Source organism: Muntiacus reevesi, chromosome 1, assembly GCF_963930625.1.
Source record: "Muntiacus reevesi chromosome 1, mMunRee1.1, whole genome shotgun sequence".
Taxonomy (NCBI): Eukaryota; Metazoa; Chordata; class Mammalia; order Artiodactyla; family Cervidae; genus Muntiacus; species Muntiacus reevesi.
Genome location: NC_089249.1, coordinates 186692067 through 186712863, shown reverse-complemented (window position 1 = coordinate 186712863; position 20797 = coordinate 186692067). Strand labels below are relative to the sequence as shown.

Sequence of the window (20797 nt, the reverse complement as noted above, 5' to 3'; positions counted from 1 at the left end):
CCAGAGACCCAGGGCCAGGGCCACTGGGCTCGCGTCCCTCCCCTGCCGGCCAGGCCTCCCTTGGCTGGGGGTGCGCCCCAGCAGCCCCGGTCCGGCCCCGCTGCCGTCCCGCTTTGTCTGGCAAAGAAAGCGCGAGGCTGCCGGGGGGGAGGGGGTGTCTAGACGGCGCGGCCATTGTCCCAGGCGGGGGAGGGGAAGAGTGGGGAGGGGGAGGGGCGGGGGGCTCCCCGGGCCCGCTGGGGAGGGGGTCGGGCTGCTGGGAAGGGGCGCTGGAGCGGGAGAGGAGCACGTGGGCTCGCGCCCCCTGCCCTCCCCTCCCTTCCCCGGGCGGGGACAGGGTCCCGGGACGCCGTCCTGTCCAAGCAGCCGGGGGAGGGAGCGGGGCCGCGGGCGGGGGAAGGGGCGCGGGCGCCTCTAAGGCTCCAGCTCTGGCTCCGGTTCCGGGTCTTGCCGCGCTCCGGCCTGGGAAGTTTTCTCCGAGTTTAGAGCTCCGAGAACTTCGCGCCCCCTCCGGCCCCCCGCCCTGCCAGACCTGCCCCGGCTGTGTGCATGGGGAGAGGGAGCTTTTTGCGAGGGGTCCCCGACCTGGGGGTACTTGGCTGCCAGTTGTGACCTTCCCAGGGCTCTCGACAGGCATGGTTGGTGAGAGAGCCCCAGATTCTTGACTACCCCCCCCCCCACTCCCCCGCTAATCTTGATCCGCTCACCTCCAGCTCCCAGTCCCGGGCTCCAGGGTCCCTTCATTCCCAGCCCACATCTCTCCCGGGCCCCAGTTCCTGCGGTCTCTGGGGTCCTGCCTCGCCCCCACTCTCAATTAGGAGTCCCTGCCCCCGGCTCCTGCGCTCGCTGCCCCTGCGCTCTGGTCCCTGATTCCCAGGGACCACCCCCACACCCACCAAGTCCCAGACTCGGGGAGGCCTTGCACTACATTCTTCCCCTTCCCCCACCCACTCACCCCATCCCGCCCTCAGGGTCCCGGCCCCTCACCTGCAGCCCCCGGCCCCGCTAGCAGCAGCAATAAGGGCAGCGTCCGCACGGACGGCAGGGGTGGCGACGGCGACATCGGGCGACGGCGGCGGGGGCGGCGGCCCCGGGGCCCCGGCCCCATGGCGGCCGGCCGCGACCCTCCCTCCTCCCACCTCTCTCCTCCCTTCTCCCTCCTTCCTTGGGTTCCGGGCGCGTCCGGGGCCAGCCTCCGCGCAGCCAACTTCGTTGAAGTGAGACGGCCGGGCCGCCCCGCCCCCAACCCTGGGCGGCTCGCCCCGCCCCAGGGCCGGCCCAGAGCTCCCCCGCCCCCGGCCCGGCCTCCTGGGGTCCCTGCCCACCCTCCACCCACACAGCCTGGGACCCGAAGACCCTCTCGGAAACTCAGGCCAGCGGGCCCAACCCACGGTGTCAGACACACCCAACTTCCTGAACATCTCCAGCTCCCTAAAACACATCCAGAGCCCGAGAGACACACGGAGCCGGGCACAAACAGACACTCCCCCCCCCACCCCCCGACACCCCGAAACTGAAACCAGGCACGTTCTGCAAGGCTCAGGAATACATAGCCAGGATTCACAAATGCAGAGGCGTGCACAGAGCTTCCTGGGGGACTTAAAATCTGAAATATTCACAACTCTATAAACTCAGGCCCTCTCAGACCCTCTCAGACCTAGGGCCTTGGGCGATTTTTGCAGCCTCGAACCTCAGGCACAGGCCAGGAGTTTCAAGTGTGCTACCAAACACCCACACCCCGTCTTACTCCCAACGCTTCCTGAAAGTAACCCCTTCCTCCTCAATATCCAAAGGTCCACCTCACTCCCTAGCCTACACAGCTTTGTTGCTCAGCCAATCTTGCTCAGTTTCATCCAACTGCCTTTTCCAAAATCAGTCATGCTGAAAAACAACCACCCTGCAGTGAGCTCTGTCCCTGTGGCAAGAATGGGGACTCCGGAAAGGCCCCAAGACCAGCCTAGAGAAGCCCCCAATCTGGGGAAGAGAAAAACAGACTCCACCACCGTGGACTTAGGGTTGGGCCAGAGGGAGGGACAGAGCAGAGAAGCTGGTGAGGGTTCTGCTTGGGGGAAGGGGGTTATTTATTCATTCATTCATTATTCAACAAGTAGGTATAAAGCTCAAGCTCTATGTCTGGTGTTGTTTCGGCGGCTTCATCTCCCCTGCCCTCTCCCAGAGAGAGCTTCCCTGAGAAGGGTTCAGTGGCGGCTCAGCCCAGAATTGGAAGAAAGACATTTCAGGAGAGGGACAGGTCTGCAAACAGAGGAGGGGGCTGAGTCAAGTAGGGAAGGAGGGGAGAGTGGGCAGGTCAGGGGTCGCCCTGGCCCTGAGGAGGAGGAGAAAGAGGCCAGGTCGACCTTGTAGGTGTTTAGCGCAGTGATGAGGCTATAGTGAGGAGGAATGGGTTGGGGGTGATGCGCTGAAACCCAGGAGCCTGAGGTTCACCCATGAGACAGCTGAGCACTGAGGCTAAGCACAGGGGCATCAGGGTGGGAGACAGTCACCTGGGCACCCCAGAGATCTTTGAGCTAAAACTTCATTTAGAAATAATTTAAAATGCAATTTCCATAGACCCTTTACCCAGCTTCACCAACTCAGCCCACACTTTGCCAAATTTACTTTATAATTATTGTTATTGTTCAGTCACTAAGTCATGTCCGACTCTTTGCGACCCCCTGGAGTGCAGCACAACTGGCTCCCCTGTCCTTCACTGTCTCCTGGAGTTTGCTCAGACTCATGTCCATTGAGTCTGCGATGCCATCCAACCATCTCATCCTCTGTCACTCCCTTCTCCTTCTGCAAACTTCAGTCTTTCCCAGCATCAGGGTCTTTTCCAAAGTATTGAAAAAGAGTTGGCTCTTCGCATCAGGTGGCCAAAGTATTGGAGCTTCAGCATCCCAGCATCCATCCTTCCAATGAATATTCAGGGTTGATTTCCTTTAGGATTGACTGGTTTGATCTTGCTGTCCAAGGGACTCTCAAGAATCTTCTCCAGCACCAAAATTGGAAAGTAGTGCTCAGCCTTCTTTATGGTCCAACTCTCACATCTGTACATGACTACTGGAAAAACCATAGTTTTGAAGAAATTATATATAATTTTAAATTATATATAATATGTAATATATGTATTTGAGAGCAGGGCTTCCCAGATGGGTGGTAAAGAACCCACCTGCCAAGTGCAGGAGACATAAGAGATGCAGTTTCATCCCTGGGTCAGGAAGATCCCCTGGACAAGGGCATAGCAACCCACTCCAGTCTTCCTGCCTGGAGAATCCCATGGACAGAGGAGCCTGGTGGGCTACAGTCCATGGGGTCACAAATGTCAGACACAACTGAAGCGACTTAGCATGCACATGTATTTGAAAGCAAGATGTAGATATGATGTTCCTTTGCCCTCAAAATCATTACTGTGTGTTTCCTAAGATTAAGGGCATTCTCTTATACATACACACACGACAGTTTTCACCATACGGACAGTTTTTTGTTTCCCCAGTAATATCCTCTATAGCATGTTTCTTTGCTGGTCCAGGATCTAATCTCTCACCATGTCTTCCATTTAATGGTTATGTTTCTTCATGTCCTTTAATCTGTATCAGTTCCTTAGCCTTTCTTTGTCTGTCATGATGTTGATATTTTTGGATAGTCAAGGTCATTTGTTTCACAGAACATCCCTTAGTGAACTGGGCTGCAGTTTCGTGACCAGGTACAGGCTCTGTATCTTTGGCAAGAACTGCAGAAGCAATGCTGGTACTCTTCCATGGGTTGTATCCTAAGGTATGGGTCCCCAACACTGGTCTTGTTAGATTTTGATCGCTTGAATGAAGCTGGTCCAGTTTCTCTACTGTAAATGTACCATTCTCTTCCCATCCCCTCTTGTAATGAGTAAATATCAATATCATGTGGGGAGATATATTGAGACTGTGTGACTATCCTGATGCCTGTCAAACTTTTACCACTCTTTGGGGCATTTATTGGTGATTGCCTCTGATGATTTTTTTAAAAATTGAGATACAATTTCCTTACATAAAATGATTACCATTTTAAAGTGTACAGTTCAGTGGCATTTAGTGCAACCACCACCTCTACCTAGTCTTATCACACGTTCATCAACCCTAAAGAAAACTTTGTCCCCAGCAGTCACTCCTCATCTGTCCCTGGCAGCCATTAATGTGTTTCCGTCTCCATGGATTTACCTTGTTCTGGACGTTTCACATCTAGGGAATCAAACAATGTGTGGTCTTTTATGTCTGACTTTTTTCACTGGGTGTGTTTTAGAGGTTCATCCATATTGTAGCATGTGTCAGTTCTTCATTCCTTTTTATGGCTGAGTAATATCCCGTTGGAGACGTAAGAAATGCGGGTTCCATCCCTGGGTTGGGAAGACCCCCTGGAGAAGGGAATGGCAACCCACTCCAGTATTCTTGCCTGGAAAGTCCCATGGACGGAGGAGCCTGGTGGGCTATGATCCAAAGGGCTGCGAAGAGTCGGACACGACTGAAGCGACTTAGCACACAGGCACAACACCCCACTGAATGGCTACACCACGTTTTACTGAACCGTTCATCTGTTTACCTGGGATGATTTTTATATTATTTATTTTTGGCTGCGCTGAGTTTTCGTTGCTGCGTGAGGGCTCTCTAGTTGCAGCAAGCGGGGGCTACTCTTCGTTGCGGTGTGCGGGCTTCTCCTTGTGGTGGCTTCTCTTGTTGCAGAGCATGGCCTCTAGGTGCCTGGGCTTCAGTAATTGCAGCACATGGGCTCAGTAACTGCAGCTCTTGGGCTGAGTTGCTCCGTGGCATGTGGAATTTTCCCAGACCAGGGATCAAATGTATGTCCCCTGCCTTGGCAGGTGGGCTCCTATCCACTGTACCACTGTGGAAGTCCCCTTGGATGATATTAAAATACTGGAAGAGGAAGAGGTGGAGAAGTACCATTAGAGAGAAAGAAGAATGAAAAAGCTAGGGGTGAAAGTTGAACAACTGACCAGGGTCCAACACAGGAGATGATCCCCAGCCCTGCTGAGGGTGGCAGAGAGTCGAGCACCAGGGGACAGGAACTGAGGGTGTCCCAGCCTCTCAACTTATGAGTGCAACCTCCATCTGGGAGGGGAGCTATTCACCCATCTTACTGGGTCAGCCCTCATTGGGGGTGGGTCTCTGCCCATCTTATGATGATTTACTGGAGGCTTTCTAGAGGAAGAGCTGAGATTTGAACCCAGTGACTCCAGGCCACATGGAATGAGAGGGAGGGGCTGGGAGTGGGGGTGGGGACTGGGCAGAGAAAAAGACAAAAGTTGCAAAATCAGAAGGGGCACAGCTGACTCACTGTGAGGGTGCTGAGTCAAGGGGCCCATGGGGATGGGGGAAGGCACAGCTTAAGTCCTTCTCATACTCGTTACCCCAGGAAGAAATCCCGGCCCCTCAGCCCTGCTTTCAGAGCCTTCAGACGCTCCCCAGCCCCTCCTGTTCCCTTCATCATCACACTGAGTCACCCAGCAGGCTCTGCACTCTCACGGCCTCTGCTCAGGTTCTTCTTTCTGCCTGGGACATCCGGCTAGTTAGAAGGATCCTTTTGCTTCCTCCCCACACAGGAACTCACAGCAGATGTGTTTTTTTAAAAATGCATTTCCTGGGGCCTCCCTGGTGGTCCAGTGGTTAAGAATCTGCCTTGCAATTTAGGGGACACCAGTTTGATCTCTGGTCCCGGAAGATTCTACATGCCACAGGGCAGCTAAGCCCAGCTAAGCCCGCAACTATTAAAGCTCTAGAGTCTGTGCTCTGAAACAAGAGAAGTCACCACAATGAGAAGTCCGTGCATCACGATGGAGTAGTTCCTACTCGCTACAACCAGAGGAAGCCAGGACACAGTGACGAAGACCCAGCACAGCCAAAAATAAAGATAAATAAATGTATTTCCTGGGAGTTCCCTGGTGGCCTAGGGCTTAGAATCCCAGGCTTTCACTTCTATGGTCCTGGGTTCAGTCCCTGGTTAAGGAACTGAGATCCTACAAGCTGTACGGTGCAGCCAAAGTACATAAACAAATAAAATTTTTAAAATGCATTTCCTTCTAGCTATAGGGAATGCTGTACTGTTTCCTGCACATGCCATGGCTTTGCGCGCACAGATCCCTTCTTCTAGCGTGCCTATCCACCTCCACTCCTGTACCTGGTAAATTCCTATTCTTTAAGATTTCAGCTCCAGGAAGTCCTCTCTGCTCCCCACCCCTGGCTCTCCTAGCACCCTCTCACCCTACCACTTGGCCTTGTCCACAAGGGGCTGGGGGTGTCTGTATCCTGCTCTTTCTCCCCTCTCCTATAATGGGGGCTCACCAGTGGCCAGACATCACACAGCATGAGGTGGGCACTGAGGGGGCAACATGGGAGGGAACTGGCTGAAGGAGTTGGCATGTTCAGTCCATCACACAGCATGAGGTGGGCACTGAGGGGGCAACATGGGAGGGAACTGGCTGAAGGAGTTGGCATGTTCAGTCCAAAGGAGCCACCACTAGGGGCCCAGACAACTCTCTTCAGTAACTTCTAGGGATCTGGGGGTCCTGAAAAGGGTCCAGTGGTCCAGGGGACAAAGGTAGAGACTTCAGGAGTGGGGCTAGTGCCTCCCCTGACCCCTCTGAGAAAGGATTTTCTGCTGGAATAGATGCTGTAATGGGTGCTGAGCTCTCCATCACAAGGAGCAACCAAGAACCTGGATACACATTTTGCTAGGCAAGAAGTCCAAAGGCCGCTACTCTGTTGATCCAACGGCCCCTGGTCTGCGGCAGACAGAGACAGAGAGGAAGCAGTAATGATGAAAACACAGGCTGAGTATAGAACGAGGGGAGTGAGGACAAAAAGAAGATACATTTGCAGAGCCCCTACTGTGCACCCGTCTCTTTTTTCCCCTCCAATTATGAATTTACTTTCTTTTTGGCTGCGCTGGGTCTTCATTGCTGCACTCAGGCTTTCTCTAGTTGAGGTGCTCAGGCTTCTCGTTGCGGTGGCGTCTCTCGCTGTGGAGCATGGGCTTTACAGCGTGCAGGCTTCAGCAGTTTCAGCACACAGGCTCAGTAATGGCGGCTCATGGACTCTAGAGCTCAGGCTCAGTCGTGGGGCACACAGGCTTAGCTGCCCTGCGGCATGTGGGATCTTTCCAGACCAGGGACCGAACCAGCGTCGCCTGCCTTACAAGGAGGATTCTTAACCACTGAGCCATCAGGGAAGCCCTGTCTGTCCCTTTCTGAAGCCCCCAAATTCTGAGGACACCCACTCGGCAAGGCAGAAAGTGAGGGTCCCCGCTCCAGTCTTCGGCTGTCCTCCAGTCACAGTGGCAGGAATGGCCCAAGGTGTCCAGATCCTTGGGGGTCAGGACAGTCAGAGCAATTATTCCCATGGCTTTGCAGCAGGCAGACACCCAGTTCCCAACACGGTGGGGGTAGGGGTGGGTTTGCGCCGTCTCCCGTCTCCCTTGCCCCTGCTGGTTGCCTTGGCCAGGGACTGCATTTCTCCTCAATGAGCTCAGTCCCCAGGGATGCAGGACCTGGGGCCAGGCCAAAACACAGCTGCTGGGCCCAGGCCCGCTGACCGGGAACCTGAGAATGTGCCCTTCGCTTATCCTCTTGGGACCACAGTCCCGTCCCCTGCACATGAAAACTGGGGCTGGGCCCTTACACCCAGGCCATGGGAGCCCAACAAGAACCAGCAGGAGCGAGGGCCGCTGGGTTATGGGGCCTGGGCAACGGGGGGGAGGGATGGACTCCAGGGGCTGTGGGCTGCAGACCCGGCCGGCGATCCTGACCACTGCCTCCCTGGAGTGCTCTCATGCTCAAGCCCTTCATGGCTTCCCGTTGCCCAGAGCGACATCTTCCTCACCAGCTTCCCGTCCCCGTTTCCCAGCCGTCCCAGCTTTTTGTTGGCTGTGTGCTGGGTCTTCGCTGCTGCGCGGGCTTTTCTCTAGTTGCAATGTGCCGGCTTCTCGCTGCAATGGCTTCTCTTGTTGCGGAGCCTGGGCTCTAGGGCACTCGGGCTTCAGCTGTCGTGCATGTGTGCTTAGTTGTCGAGGCTCCCGGGCTCTGGGGCACAGGCTGTATGTATAGTTGTGGGACACAGGCTTAGTGGCCCAGTGGCACATGAGATCTTTTGGAACCAGGGATGGAACCCATCTCTGTTGCATTAGCAGGTGGATTCTTTACCACGGATTCACCAGGGAAGCCCGCAGCCTTTCCCGTTTTCACAGTGGCTGTACCCACTGCCTGGGACACCTTTCCCAAACTTGGGAGGCTCCTTTCACCTGACCGCTCACTTTGGCCCTCCAGCTCTCCCCACCTTCATTCGGTCATTTGACAAACAGTGAGCAACTGTATCGTGCCTGACCCTATTACAGGTTGAGATGATGAAGGTCGAGCAGGTTCCTGCCCTGATAGGAAACAAGGAGGCAAACAGATAACCCTAGAAAGGGACATGAAAGATGAAGAGATTTCAGTGTAGGGGATCGAGATAGGCGTCCCTGACAAGGGAACATTAGAACTAAGACACGGGACTTCGCTTGTGGTCCAGTGGCTAACACCCCAAGCTCCCAGTGCAGGGGGCCTGGATTCCATCGCTGATCAGGGAATTATTAATAGATCCCACATGCCACAGCTGAAGAGTTTGCACGCCACAACTAAGAGTTCGAATGCCACAATGAAGATCAAAGATCCTATGTACCGTGACTAAGACCAGTCAAATAAATATATTTAGGGACTTCCCTGGCAATCCAGTGGTAAAGACACTGTGCTTCCACTGCAGCGGGTGCGGATTCCATTCCTGGTCAGGGAACTAAGATCCCATTTGTCTTGCAGTGAGGCCAAAAAAATAAATGAATAAATAAATATATTTATGTTATGCTCAGTTGTTCAGTCTGTCCAACTCTGCAACCCTATGAACTGCAGCGTGCCAGGCTTCCCTGTCTTTCACCATTTCCTGGAGTTTGTTCAAACTCACTGAGTTGGTGATGCCATCCAACCATCTGGTCCTCTATCGTCCCCTTCTCCTGCCCTCAATCTTTCCCAGCATCAGGGTCTTTCCCAACGAGTTGGCTCTTCGCGTCAGGTGGCCTAAGCATTGGAGCTTCAGCTTCAGCATTAGTCCCTACAATGAATATTCAGGGCTGATTTCCTTTAGGATGGACTGGTTGAATCTAAAAGAACTGTGATCTGAAAGGAGGAGAACAGGCCAGAGAGGCAAACAGTCTGGTAGCATGTTCCAAGTGGAAGGGAAAGCAAGTGCAAAGGCCCAGAGGAGAAAGGGGTGGGTGGATAAGAGAAACAGCAAGGAGGCCAGGGTGCTGGGTGCAGAGTGAGCAAGGGGTAGGCGCTCAGGGAAACTGAGGGGGACCGAGTTCCAAGGGGCCAAAGATCTGGGTTTAAATGAAAAGCACAGTGGACGCCACTGGAGGGGTTCGGCCGAGGGAAGCTGACCTGATCAAGGTTGGAAACGATAACACTGCCATTTCTTTCTTTTTTAATTTTTTTATCTGGCTGTGCTGGGTCTTGGTTGCGTCAGGTGGCATCTTCATTTCTGCGTGTGGGATCTTCAGTTGCATCATAAAGGATCTAGTTCCCTGACCAGAGATTGAATCCCTGCATTGGGAGCACGGAGTCTTAAGTGCTGGATCACCAGGGAGGTCCCGACACTGCCACTTCTCCCAGGGATCCTTCCCTGCAGTTTCCATGGGCTCTGCTGGCTCCCACGGCCCCTCTCAGTTCCACGCTGACCCTTCCATGTGATCCTGCCTGGCTCCCCCAGCATTCTGAGCTCTGTGGGCCTCTGTCTTGCTCACTGCTGAATCCCCAATGTCTAGTCTAGAGCCTGGCACACAGTAGGTGAAATAACGGTCAGCTGAGTGAATGGATACACCCAGCACGTGTCAGGGGAACAGCAGGATCCAGGAGCTGGGTCCTGCTTGAAGCCAGTCCAGAAGAGACTGTCCCTGTCTGGATATGGACATGTCTGGCCTCAGTTAGACCAGGGCTCAGTCAGAGGGAGGGATGGGGGCTGGTGGGGCCTCCTGAAGGAGGAGTGGGTGTGAGGGCTTCAAGTGGAAGAAAAGGGAGTGAAAAGAAAGGAACTCACTTCCATCAAGCACCTAGTGGCTCAACAGCTCTGGGCAGGGGAAGAAGGGAAGCCATACTCCCACCCTTGGTGGGGGATGGGCAGGCAGTGGTTTCCCTGCCTTAAGACCCTCCACTGGGCAGACATCCCAGTGGATGTCTTGGCCTAATGGGCTGTGTGGTCAGCCCACTCCAACCTTCCTTGCCCATGGCCTCACCCAGGACCCCATCTCTTCCAGCTCACCTCTGAACTAAGACACTCTGTGTGCGTGCGTGCCCTTTTTAAGTTGCTTCAGTCGTGTAAGACTTTGTGTGACCCTAGGGATTGTAGCCCATCAGGCTCCTCCATCCATGGGATTCTCCAGGCAAAGAATACTGGAGTGGGTTGCCATGCCCTCCTCCGGGGGATCTTCCCCACTCAGGGATCAAACCCGTGTCTCTTACGTCTCCTATATTGACAAGCAGGTTCTTTACCACTAGCGCCACCTGGGAAGCTCGAGACACTCTGACACCCTTTATTATTTCCTTGCCGTCCCAGCTCCTGAAACTTCTCTTCCTTCTTTTCTGCAGGTGTGGCACTTGTCCCCTACCCACGCAACTTTCCTCTTGCTTCAGAGAAGGGGAGCATCCCCCCCCCCCCCGACCTTGGCTTTTCATTACCTCTTTCCTTGGCCATAGGCTGAGGTCTCTTCTGTGACAAAGTGAAGTGTTAGTGTTAGTTGCTCAGTCATACCCAAATCCTTGAGACCCTATGAACTGTAGCCCACCAGGCTCCTTTGTCCATGGGATTCTCCAGGCAAGGATACTAGAGTGGGCTGCCATTTCCTACTCCAGGGGATCTTCCTGACCCAGGGATCAAACCCGCATCTCCCGAGTCTCATCATTGAAGGCGGATTCTTTACCATCTGAGCCACCGGGGATTCTGTGATAAAGTGAAACCTGCAGCAAACGCTCATTTCACACACACACCCCTTCCCCGAGCTCTTGCCTCTCTCCCCTGCATCTCTCCCCACTTTTTGGTCCATTCTTCGCCTTCTCCACTCTGCTCTGCACCCCAAGAGGCTGACCTCTACAGACTGTATCAATGGACATCCTTGTCCTCTGGCTTCCACGTGGGTTTGGCCAATAGGAGGCACTGGCAGAAGATGAAGCGGTGGGGCAGGTGGTAGGGGGAGGGAGCAGGAGAAAACAGGATATTAATTCGCCTGTATCTTTCCTGGTAGGGTCACCATTTCAGCTGACTGTGTCGCTTGACCAAAGGTCCCGTCCATACAATCCAGGGTATTGAAGAACAGAGACATCATTTGGCCAACAGAAGTCTGTATAGTCAAAGCTATGGTTTTTCCAGTAGTCATGTATGGATGTGAGAATTGGTCCATAAGGACAGCTGAGTGCCGAAGTATTGATGCTTTGGAACTGTGGTGTGGAGAACAGTCTTGAGAGTCCCTTGGGCAGCAAGGAGATCAAACCAGTCAGTCCTAAAGGAAATCAATCCTGAATATTCATTGGAAGGACTGATGCTGAAGCTGAATCTCCAATACTTTGGCCACCTGATGTGAAAAGCCGACTCAGTGGAAAAGACCCTGATACTGGGAAAGACCCTGTCCCCTGGGAAACAAGGGGACAACAGAGGATGAGGTGGTTAGATAGCATCACCAATGCAATGGACATGAATCTGAGCAAACACCAGGAGATAGTGAAGAACAGAGAGCCAGATGTGCTGCAGTCCATGGGGTTGCAAATAGTCAGACATGACTGAGCGGCTGAACAACAAACACACAAACCTCTCTCTGGGCTCTGCTAACATCTTTCCTTCCCCGTTCCCAGGCAGGGGGATCCGGAGGTGGTCATGGTTCTTCAGGGGTGCTCACTGGGGTTTGCTGTGCTAAACCCCTGTTGGTTTCCCCAAACCCTGCCCACTGCATATGGTCCCTATAGCAAACCTGTCTCAAATTGCCCCATTTGAATGCTAGTTGTTCCCTCCAGGCTCCCGACTGGGGTCCCCACTCTTACCTCCCATCTCTACTTAACTGCACTCAGAGCATCCAAGTCCACTGTCCTCAGCCTGAACTCTCAGGTTTCCTCCCTCACAATCCGCATGGCTCAATCCTCCAAATCTCTCAACGGCTTTTGACACCATGGGCTGTGTATGCCTCTCTTACTTGACCTCTCCCCCGCCATTTCTGGGGCATCAGCCTTGCCTACTTCCTCTGCTGCCTAACCCTAACCCCTCCTCCTCTGCCTGTCTCTTAGATGCTGGGGGCTCCCAAGTCTTGTTTGTTCTCCACTCTGTTCTGGGGAGGCTTCATTCTCTCTCCCAGCTTCAATGCCCTTTTGCCTCACCAAACACGGATGCTTGCTGGATTATCTTTATCTTTAACCTATTAGGTGCTTCCAGGTTCCTGCCTCAGGGGTCCTGCTCCCTCAGGTTGAATATGCCCCAAATCTGCTTCTGGTCTTCCCTGGGATTCTACTCCTCCTTCAAGTGCTCGGACTTCATCCTCTATTGCCTGGACCACACCCATTCTCCTTTCAGGCCTCCCCACCTTCAGTGGGCCCCCTCTGGTCCTGCCCCCTTACCGGTCCCCAATATTCCAGACATGCAGATCTGTCCGGGGACACTTCCCTGTGGGCCCGATGTGGCTCCTGGCCTCGTGTGGAAGCATTTTGCATTCCCACGTCTTCCCATCCCAAACGTTCCTCCCAGTCCCACAGAAATGCTAAATGGCCTGTGCACGGGAGGTTTCCGTGGACCGTAGCACATTCTAGCAGGATTCGGCTCTAAGGCCGCCTCCTCCAGGTAGGTGCCCGTCCCATCCCCTCGCCCCTAGGCCCTCATTCCACTCGGGCCTGACCACATAGGACTGGGAGAGTCTGCCCGGCTTTATCTCCCCTGTCCGCCCAGTGGTGGGGGGCCACGGATTACAGTTGATAGCAAGGACATGTACAAGAGTGGGTGAGCAAATGATACGTGAGTAAACACGATGGAAGGTGATCTGGAGACGGGAGCCCAGAGCAGGAAGAGGGGGACGCGGGGTCTCGGAGGGGACTCAGCCAGAGTCCTAAACTTCTGGGTGTGGGCTCTCCTCAGCTCTAAGAAAGACGCTCCCGGATTGGCTCAGGCTGAGAGAGGCGGGTTTTGGCCAAGCCTCTAGTTGCTATTGGCTCACTTGTCAGGACTCTGCCCAATCAACGCGATTACCTCTCCCCTCTCCCCACCACACCGCCTTTCGCCCGCCAGCAGTCGCGGAGGCGTCAGACGGCGCCTTCTCGTTACCCTGGCAACCGTCAGCGGACCCCGTCGCCCCGGCAACTGTTCCAGGCCTCTCGTCAGCCTTCTCCTGGGCCCCTCCGGTCACCCAGACAACCTCGACCCGTTCCGGTTAACCATCAGCCCTTTCCCCGTCACCCTAGCAACGGTCACCAGACCTACCCACAGCCCTGCCCGACCCCCCCACCCCACCCCGCCCCCGCGACACACCATCTTCATCCTGCACACAGGCTTCCTCGTCCTAAACCTTAGCCCCAAGCTGACGTCCCTGGCTCCACCTTCCTCTCGTCCATCTTCCAGGCCCCAGAGGGGAACTACAGCGAGGAAGAGTAGAGGCGGGGAGGCGGGGAGGCGGGATGGGTGGGGTCTGGGGGTCCTGGCTCAGATCGGGGCTAACAGACCATCTGGTTCTGAGGCTGTGCGCAGCTCTGGGCCCATCTCCTTGCTCTCACTCTTGCGTGGGAAGTTCAGCCGCCACAGGGTGCTTCTCAAAATGCAAACCATGTCCCTCCCCTGCTGAAAACCCTCCCTGGCTCCCCTTGAGAATCAGATCCGAACTCTTTGAAGCCCCTGGCGGTCTGGCTGTGGCCTCTTCTTCCTCGTGCGCGCCTGCCCCCTCGCTCTACCCTAGCAGGCACTAATCTCCACACTGCTACTCCAGTAGCCCAAGCTTATCCCAGCCTCTGACCTTCCTGTTACTGCGTCCCACTCCCTGAAACGAAAACCTTTCCTGGGACCAGTCACACACCCGCGTTGCTCTTTCTGCCTCTTCTCTGTTAACTCCAGAATGGGGCCTGTGTCCTTGAATACACTCTATCCTCAGGGCCTAGAACAGCTCCTGACACATACCATGAGTTAAAGGATTTTTATGCAGGGGACAAAGGAAGACAGACTGGGGTAACTAGCAGGCAGGCTTTGGCTAGGCAGGCCCATCCCAGAGATAAAAGTGAAAAAGTAAAATGTGTTAGTTGCTCAGTCATGTCCAACTCTTTGTGACCCCAGACTGTAACCCACCAGGCTCTCTGTCCAGGGGATTCTCCAGGCAAAAACACTGGAGTGGGTTGCCATGCCCTTCTCCAGGGGATCTTCCCCAACCAGGGATCAAATCCGGATCTCCTGCATCGCAGGCAGATTCTTTACCATCTGAGCCACTAGAGAAGCCCCCGGAGGTAAGAGAAAGGTATTAATATTTCTGAGACCCTCAGACTGATTCATCACACTGCTGCCAGTCATGACCGTGCTCCCAGAGGCCAGGACAAGGCTAGGAAGATAAAAGCTAAAGCTGTGACCATCCTGGGGCTGGACGGTTCACCTTCGACGTGTATGACCTTCACTCGGAGGCTGGAGCCAGGAGTCCCCAGAAACTCTGGTTAATTTGGAGCAGAAGAATCCAGGAACTGGGGAGGCAGGCCTGACACCCCAGATGGCTATTCAGGGAGCTGGTCCCTTCCTGTGCTGAGTCCACAATCTCACTTATCCTAACAGAGCCAAGAGCTGTTTTCCCATAGATCTGAGACAGAGATCCCAGGGATCTTTCCCAGGCTGGGGCGGGAGAATTTGACCTCACAAGGCCAGGAGTCATGACCAGGAGGGAGATCATGGGCGTTTACCCAGGGCCTGGCTGGAGAGGAGTCCAGACCTCCACCTGCCTGCCTGTGAGGGTCCTTCCTCAGTGAGGTGTCAGAAGCCAGGCAGGGAGGCCACCTGTTGGTAAGCTAGGAACACCCTCATCAGCACTGCTTATTAGAATGTTCTATGTTGCTTCAACTGAGCCCTTGACGGGCTCACAATATGGCTAGTGTGAGTGAGGAACTGAATTTTTCATCGTATTTAATTTTAATTAACTTGCATTTAAATGGAAGTAGCCAGACGTGGCTACAAGTACTGTATTGGACAGAGCACCATTTAGCTGAGGACTCCAGACTGGCGGTGGAAGTCAGGGACAGAAAGGTCATAGTTCATGGTCAACGCAACTCTGGGCTTTGACTTTGGCAAGATGGGTGGGGTCTCATGGAGAGGAGAAGTAGGACACTCAGTATCTAGCTCCACAGAGAGGCATACCTGGTTCCCTGGGGTCAAAGTGCTTGCTCACATGTGCACATATGCCTGCCAGTATGAGAGCATATGAGGGTGGTGCGGTTGAGGGTGACCACAGAAGCACTTGTGTGCAGTCTAGGAGTTTCATCCATGTGCATCAAGAGTCCATCCGTATATATACAACCTGGGAGCATGCAAGCCAGTGTGAGAACTCCTGGGTGCATGCAGGCCAGTGAGCTAGGGCCATCAGTCCAACAGGTCTTGCAAGAAGGCCCACATATATTGGTGCATTTCCGCAGGATTGGTCTGGGGGATCCAGTGCCCCGTGCCTGGCAGGATGTGGGCTTCAAGCCGGCCTGGCAGAAAACGGCTGCTGATGGCCTCTACCAGCCCTTGCTCAAAATAGGGGTCCTTCTCCCCCCATAGCAGCAGTGTGGGTGTGGCCAGCTCCTGGGGCTCCAGGGGGAAGGTCCTGTGATCAAGACAGACAGACAGGCAGAAGGATGGCTGCCCCACTCCTAGCCCCACGCCCACAACTCTCCTGAGCTTATCAGGACCTGCGTCCTCACCTGAAGATGTTTCGATAGTAGTTGAGGGGCCCAGTGAGGCCACCAGGCTGTGAGAAGTCATAAAGGAAGGCTTCAAGTTCACTGGGGGTCAACTGTGGGATGCCCCTCTTGCGGTGGGTGAGGGTGGTCTTGAGGATCTGGGCACACAACAGGATGCCAGTTTCAGTCCCAACCCACGACCCTCCACCCAGCCCTGGGCTTTCACCCTACTGCACCTGGAAGTCAGACATGGATAGCAGCTTCTCGGGCAGCCAGGGAAGCTGGAACAGGAAAATGTAGTTGGAACGGAAGAACTGGCCGATGTGGTGCAAAGAGTAGTCTAGGGTGGGGAGAGGAAGGCAGGGGTGAGGCCTGGGTTTCTGCGGGCCCCACACCTCTTCACTTGACACATACCCAGATCATGCACACAGATATGCCAACACTCAGGAATATCACAGCTGCCTGCCTGAGCCTGTGGGGACACTCAATGGTCCTCTCGGCCAGGGCACCAGCTTGTCTCTCTCCTAAGTGGTCGCTGTACCCACAGAATGGGGGCACTTTCCTCCACAGTCCCCGGGAGCTCCCTGAGCCACTGGCATACTCCCCCTGCCATGTCTGAATGCATTTCTCCTGCCTCATTCAGCAAACATTTATTGATCACCCATTGGCCTTGTTATAGACTCTGAAGATATAGCAGTGAATGGAACAGACAAAATTCTCATGCCCTCAGGAAGCTGGAGACGGAGATAGATAAGAAACAACAACAAAAAAAAAGAGTGAGAGATAATACAGCTCTGACTACAATTCTGGGATTTAAAATTAGGTGATGTGATGGACACTGGGTGGCCAGAGAAATGACATCTCAAATGTTATTGTAGTTGCTTCTGTTTCCCCAACTGGACCATGGGATAATAACATTTTCATAAGCCCAGGAGGCTTGTGTAGGTTACTCTATGCAAGTTCCTTGTCAAAGCAATTGTAGGGCCTTTTCGGGCGGTCCAGTGGTTGAGAAGGCACCCTGCAATGCAGGGGACATGGGTTCAATCCCTGATCTGGGAAGATCTCACATGCTGTGGAGTAACAAAGCCCAAGTACCACAACTATTGGGCCTGTGCTCCAGAGCCTAGGAGCCACAACTACTGAGCCCACATGTCACAACTACTGAAGCCCACACACCTAGAACCCATGGTCTGCAACAGGAGAAGCCACCACAATGAGAAGCCTGTGAAACGCAACAAAGAGTAGTCCTTGCCCATCGCAACTAGAGAAAGCCCACGTGCAGCAATGAAGACCCAGCACAGCCAAAAATAAAATAAATAAATAGTAGATCTTGGGGGGGAAAAGCAATTGCAACCTGTAACTGCTCACAAAAATGTGGATTACTCTTAGGTGTAATGTCACAGATTATAGATTGCGAGCACCATGGGGGAAGGAACCCAGGTTTACCGCTGTGCCCCCAGCCCCGGGAGATGGACAGAGAAGTGCTGACAGACATACACACCCCTTCACACAAGCACACTCCAGCATCCAGGACTCCCCAACACACCTTGGTACACTGACATGGGGGCAGCACTGACCACTACCATTCGCTCCACCAGGGATGGGTAGTAGATGGAGAAATTCCAGGCTAGGAGTGCACCCCAGTCATGGCCCACGAGGATACACTTGGAATAACCTGGCGGGGAGGTCAGAGGAAACTGTGTAAGGCAGATGTCAGGTAGAGGTGAGGCAGGGGTGAGGGGGGCCAGGGCTGGGATGGGGGCACCTCCCTACCCAGGCCCAGAATGACATCCTGGATATCTGCCATCAGCAGGTCGATGGTGTAACAATCCACATCCTTTGGCGCATCGGAGGAGCCGTATCCCCGCAGGTCCACAGCCACCACGTGGAAGCGGCTCTGAAACTCCCGGAGCTGGTAGCGCCAGGAGAACCTGTTAGGCGGGCCAGGGAGGGAGGCTGAGTCAGGGTACCAGGGCAGCACCTCTGCATGACGCCCAGTAGGGACCCTGGGGTGACCCCCACTTTCCTGCTCAGGACTTTCCAGAAGGGAGGATGGGGAACCAACAGCAGGTCAGCTGCGCCCTGGATTCTGGGTAGCCTCAACATGGATATTTCTGCGTCCCATCCCTTCAGGGCCTCCTGTCTCCATCTATCTCCGTGTGGACCCCTGTCCTCCGGCACCCCGTCTAGGCCTGATATACTTTGCCTTAGGGGCTCCCAGTTTACACAGCCCTGTCTCCGCCTCCTCAGTGCTCTAGTGGTCCAAGCTCCACATCTCCCGCCCCACCCCACCCCCTCCCGCATCCGGTCCCGTGTGGCTCAGGACTCTGGGCCTCCAACATACCAGTTCTCAGGGAAGCCATGCAGAAACAGCATGAGGGCCCCTTTGCCGCGTCCAGCAGAGACATAGTGCAAGCGCAGGCCCGAGCTCTGGGGAAGGGCACAGTCTGAGACCTGGGCAACCCCTCTTCCCCCGGCCTGAACACCTCCCTTCTACCAGGTCACATGCGTACTCAGACTTGGATTCAACCATTTGCCACTCCGCACCGGTCCAACAAGAGCCGGCCTTCCAGGATCCTTGACCCTCGAAAGCCCGGTGACGGCGCCCCCTCCTGCCGCCCCCCCCCCCCCCGTCACATGCTCACCCTAAGAATCAGGAAGCAGTGCTCTCCCAGCGTGGGGTCGCTCAAGCAGACCGGTGGGGTGTGCCGGGGGCGCCCGCAAAAGCCGCGTCGCGGCCGGCACATCACGTGCGTGAGCGCGATGCAGCCATAGACAGCTGCAGCCACCAGCGCCGCCGAGAACACGAGGCTCCACATAAAGGCACGAAGCAGCTTCAGAGTGAGGCGCGAGGGCGCCAGTAGCGCCGTCACCACCAGCTCGGGCATGTCGCCGCGTCCCAGGACTACCGCGTTACCGTCTGGAGTATGGGCGGGGGGCGCGGGCTGCAGCAGTGAGGCGGGATTTGGGCTGGCGAGCCCGCCGCCTTTGGTCTGGAGCCTCTCCGTATCGTCGCGGTTTGCCGAACGCACCGGGAGAAGAGCTGGGCGGCTCAGACCGAAACTGCCATGGCTTACAATTCAACTAAGTGTTAGATAAACACCTGGGCGCGACAGTGGCCGGGAGCAAGGCTCGAGGTGCGGGGGAGGAGGCTGCGAGGACCAGACTCAGGTGGTTGGGGTGGAGCCTTGGGGAGAAGGGATGCTAAAGGCTCGAGCTGTGGGAGGGATCTATAAAGGCTTAGGCGAGTCTTAAGGGGTAGGGGTCTAGTAGGACGCCGGAGTTGGCTGGGTGATCGGGATCTAAAGTCTAGACGGAGACTGGGGTCCTGCATGAACAGAAGACAGGAGGCGCTGTGGGTGGAATGGGCGGGGTCTGGGGCAAAGGAGCGGGGCAATGCAGAGTAAGTGCGGCCTACTAGCTGGAAAGGTGGGCCCCAACTAGGTCTAAGAGCGTTATATGGGATAGGGGCGCGGCTTAGGAGGCTGGGAATGAGGATGGAGCCTGGAAAAGGCGGGACCTAAGTTCGGCGGAGAAGGCCCGAGGAAGGGTCTGGATGGTTTCGGTGAGAGGGATGGACCAATGAGCTGCGAGTCGGCCTGGTTACGGGCCAATGAGGCGGGAGGGGCGGGGTCGGAACCTAATATGGCGGGTCAGGCGGGCCCGGAAGCGGAAGAAGGGGGATAGGTAGTGCCATGGCGAAGGTTAGGAGAGAGTCGCGGGCTGTCGCCGCAGCCCAAGGAGGCCTCGGAAGCTTCTGCCGCTACCCTCATCTCCCAGGAGCTCCCCTCCCTGGAGCGCGCGACCCTCCCCTCGGTCTGCCTCCGAGAGACCTAGCAGCACCTACACTAGGCTCAGGTTCCAACGGTGGTCCAGCGGCGCAGACCCTGCGCCGGCTCCAGTTGGTCCAGCGGATCCGTTGGCCCGCCCCTGCACGCCTGTGATTGGGTAGCAGCGGTTATTGACGTGCAGGCTACAGGTAGCCCCGGAGCCAATCCGCAGTTTTTGAGACCGGGACTCAGCCAGTGGTGACCTAAGAAGACCGGAGCTTAACGCCTAGAGGGCAGGCCCGGCCCGGGCGCTGGAGAACCCGACTGGTCGAATCACTCGGGATCTGGTCAAAAGAGGAAACAGCAGGGTTGGACGAGAAGCCCGGGAGGGTAGCTTCTTCCTCCTCCAGTTTTGCAATCTTACTCCCAAGATCCTAAACATTTCAAAGTTACTCATTATTTAACCCTGATAATAATCCTATTAAGTGTAGATACTATCACCTTCCTGCATTGTAAACCAAGAGCCTGAAATTCTAGTATTAAGTCATTTGCCTGAATCCTAACAGCTGACTCAACAGCAATCAAGGACTTGAGAAAAACCTCAGTCTTATGTTCCACCTCTTCCTCCAACCAGAGGCAGTCTTTGGGATGATTTTCGATATTTATTAATAGCTATCTCTAAATGTGTTTATGTGGTTTTATCTTTTGATTACCAATTTGGGGCATTGACCGTCATTGTCACCACCACTGCAGGAGCCGTATCCATGTTTAGTTTTCCTACTGGTTTCCTCTAACTTTACCCCATTTTGTCACCTCTCATCCTCCCTTACAAGGGCTTTCGTGGTGACTTAGTGGTAAAATCCACCTGCCAACGCAGGAGATGCAGGTTTGACCCCTGGGTTGGTAAGATCCCCTGAAGGAAAAGGCAACCTACACCATTGTTCTTGCCTGGGAAACCCCATGGGCAGAGGAACCTGGTGGGCTACAGTCCCGGGGTCACGAGAGTCGGACACGGCTTAGCTACTGATCATCATCACCAAATCTTCACTTACATCTACCAGTTAACCTTGCCTTTGTATTGTCAAAG

General features: G+C 54.9%; 2 protein-coding genes across 3 annotated transcripts in view; both read right to left on the bottom strand.

The window, feature by feature from the left end:
• Positions 1 to 1170, bottom strand: part of NOTCH3 (notch receptor 3) — a 39282-nt gene extending 38112 nt beyond the window's left edge. Inside the window, exon 1 of the mRNA XM_065917561.1 lies at positions 988 to 1170. Coding sequence (XP_065773633.1) covers positions 988 to 1108 — 121 coding nt within the window. The 5' untranslated portion in view covers positions 1109 to 1170. The remainder of the gene's footprint in view (positions 1 to 987) is intronic.
• A 12835-nt stretch (positions 1171 to 14005) lies between these two features.
• On the bottom strand, positions 14006 to 19859 carry EPHX3 (epoxide hydrolase 3). Of its 2 annotated transcripts, none has more exons than XM_065932034.1 (8): positions 19788 to 19859; positions 18586 to 18860; positions 18285 to 18370; positions 17714 to 17871; positions 17487 to 17615; positions 16177 to 16280; positions 15962 to 16098; positions 14006 to 15864 (listed from the first exon to the last, which is right to left on the bottom strand). In XM_065932034.1, the coding sequence occupies exons 2-8, from the start codon at positions 18826 to 18828 to the stop codon at positions 15639 to 15641; spliced, it is 1083 nt and encodes a 360-aa protein (XP_065788106.1). In that variant the 5' UTR covers positions 18829 to 18860; positions 19788 to 19859; the 3' UTR covers positions 14006 to 15638. The 2 variants fall into 2 exon arrangements, with proteins under 2 accessions (XP_065788106.1, XP_065788105.1); XM_065932033.1 differs by having other exon boundaries at positions 18586 to 19012; positions 19788 to 19855.
• Between the last annotated feature and the right edge of the window lie 938 nt (positions 19860 to 20797).

Bases quoted from the DNA above. Each gene is read 5' to 3' on its own strand.
- EPHX3 (XM_065932034.1), bottom strand. From the start codon at position 18,828: ATGCCCGAGCTGGTGGTGACGGCGCTACTGGCGCCCTCGCGCCTCACT. The intron at 17,616-17,713 runs GTAGGGAGGTGC...CCTCCCCGCCAG, and splicing joins GGATGTCATTCTGGGCCTGG to GTTATTCCAAGTGTATCCTC. The intron at 15,865-15,961 runs GTGAGGACGCAG...TCTTGATCACAG, and splicing joins TACTATCGAAACATCTTCAG to GACCTTCCCCCTGGAGCCCC.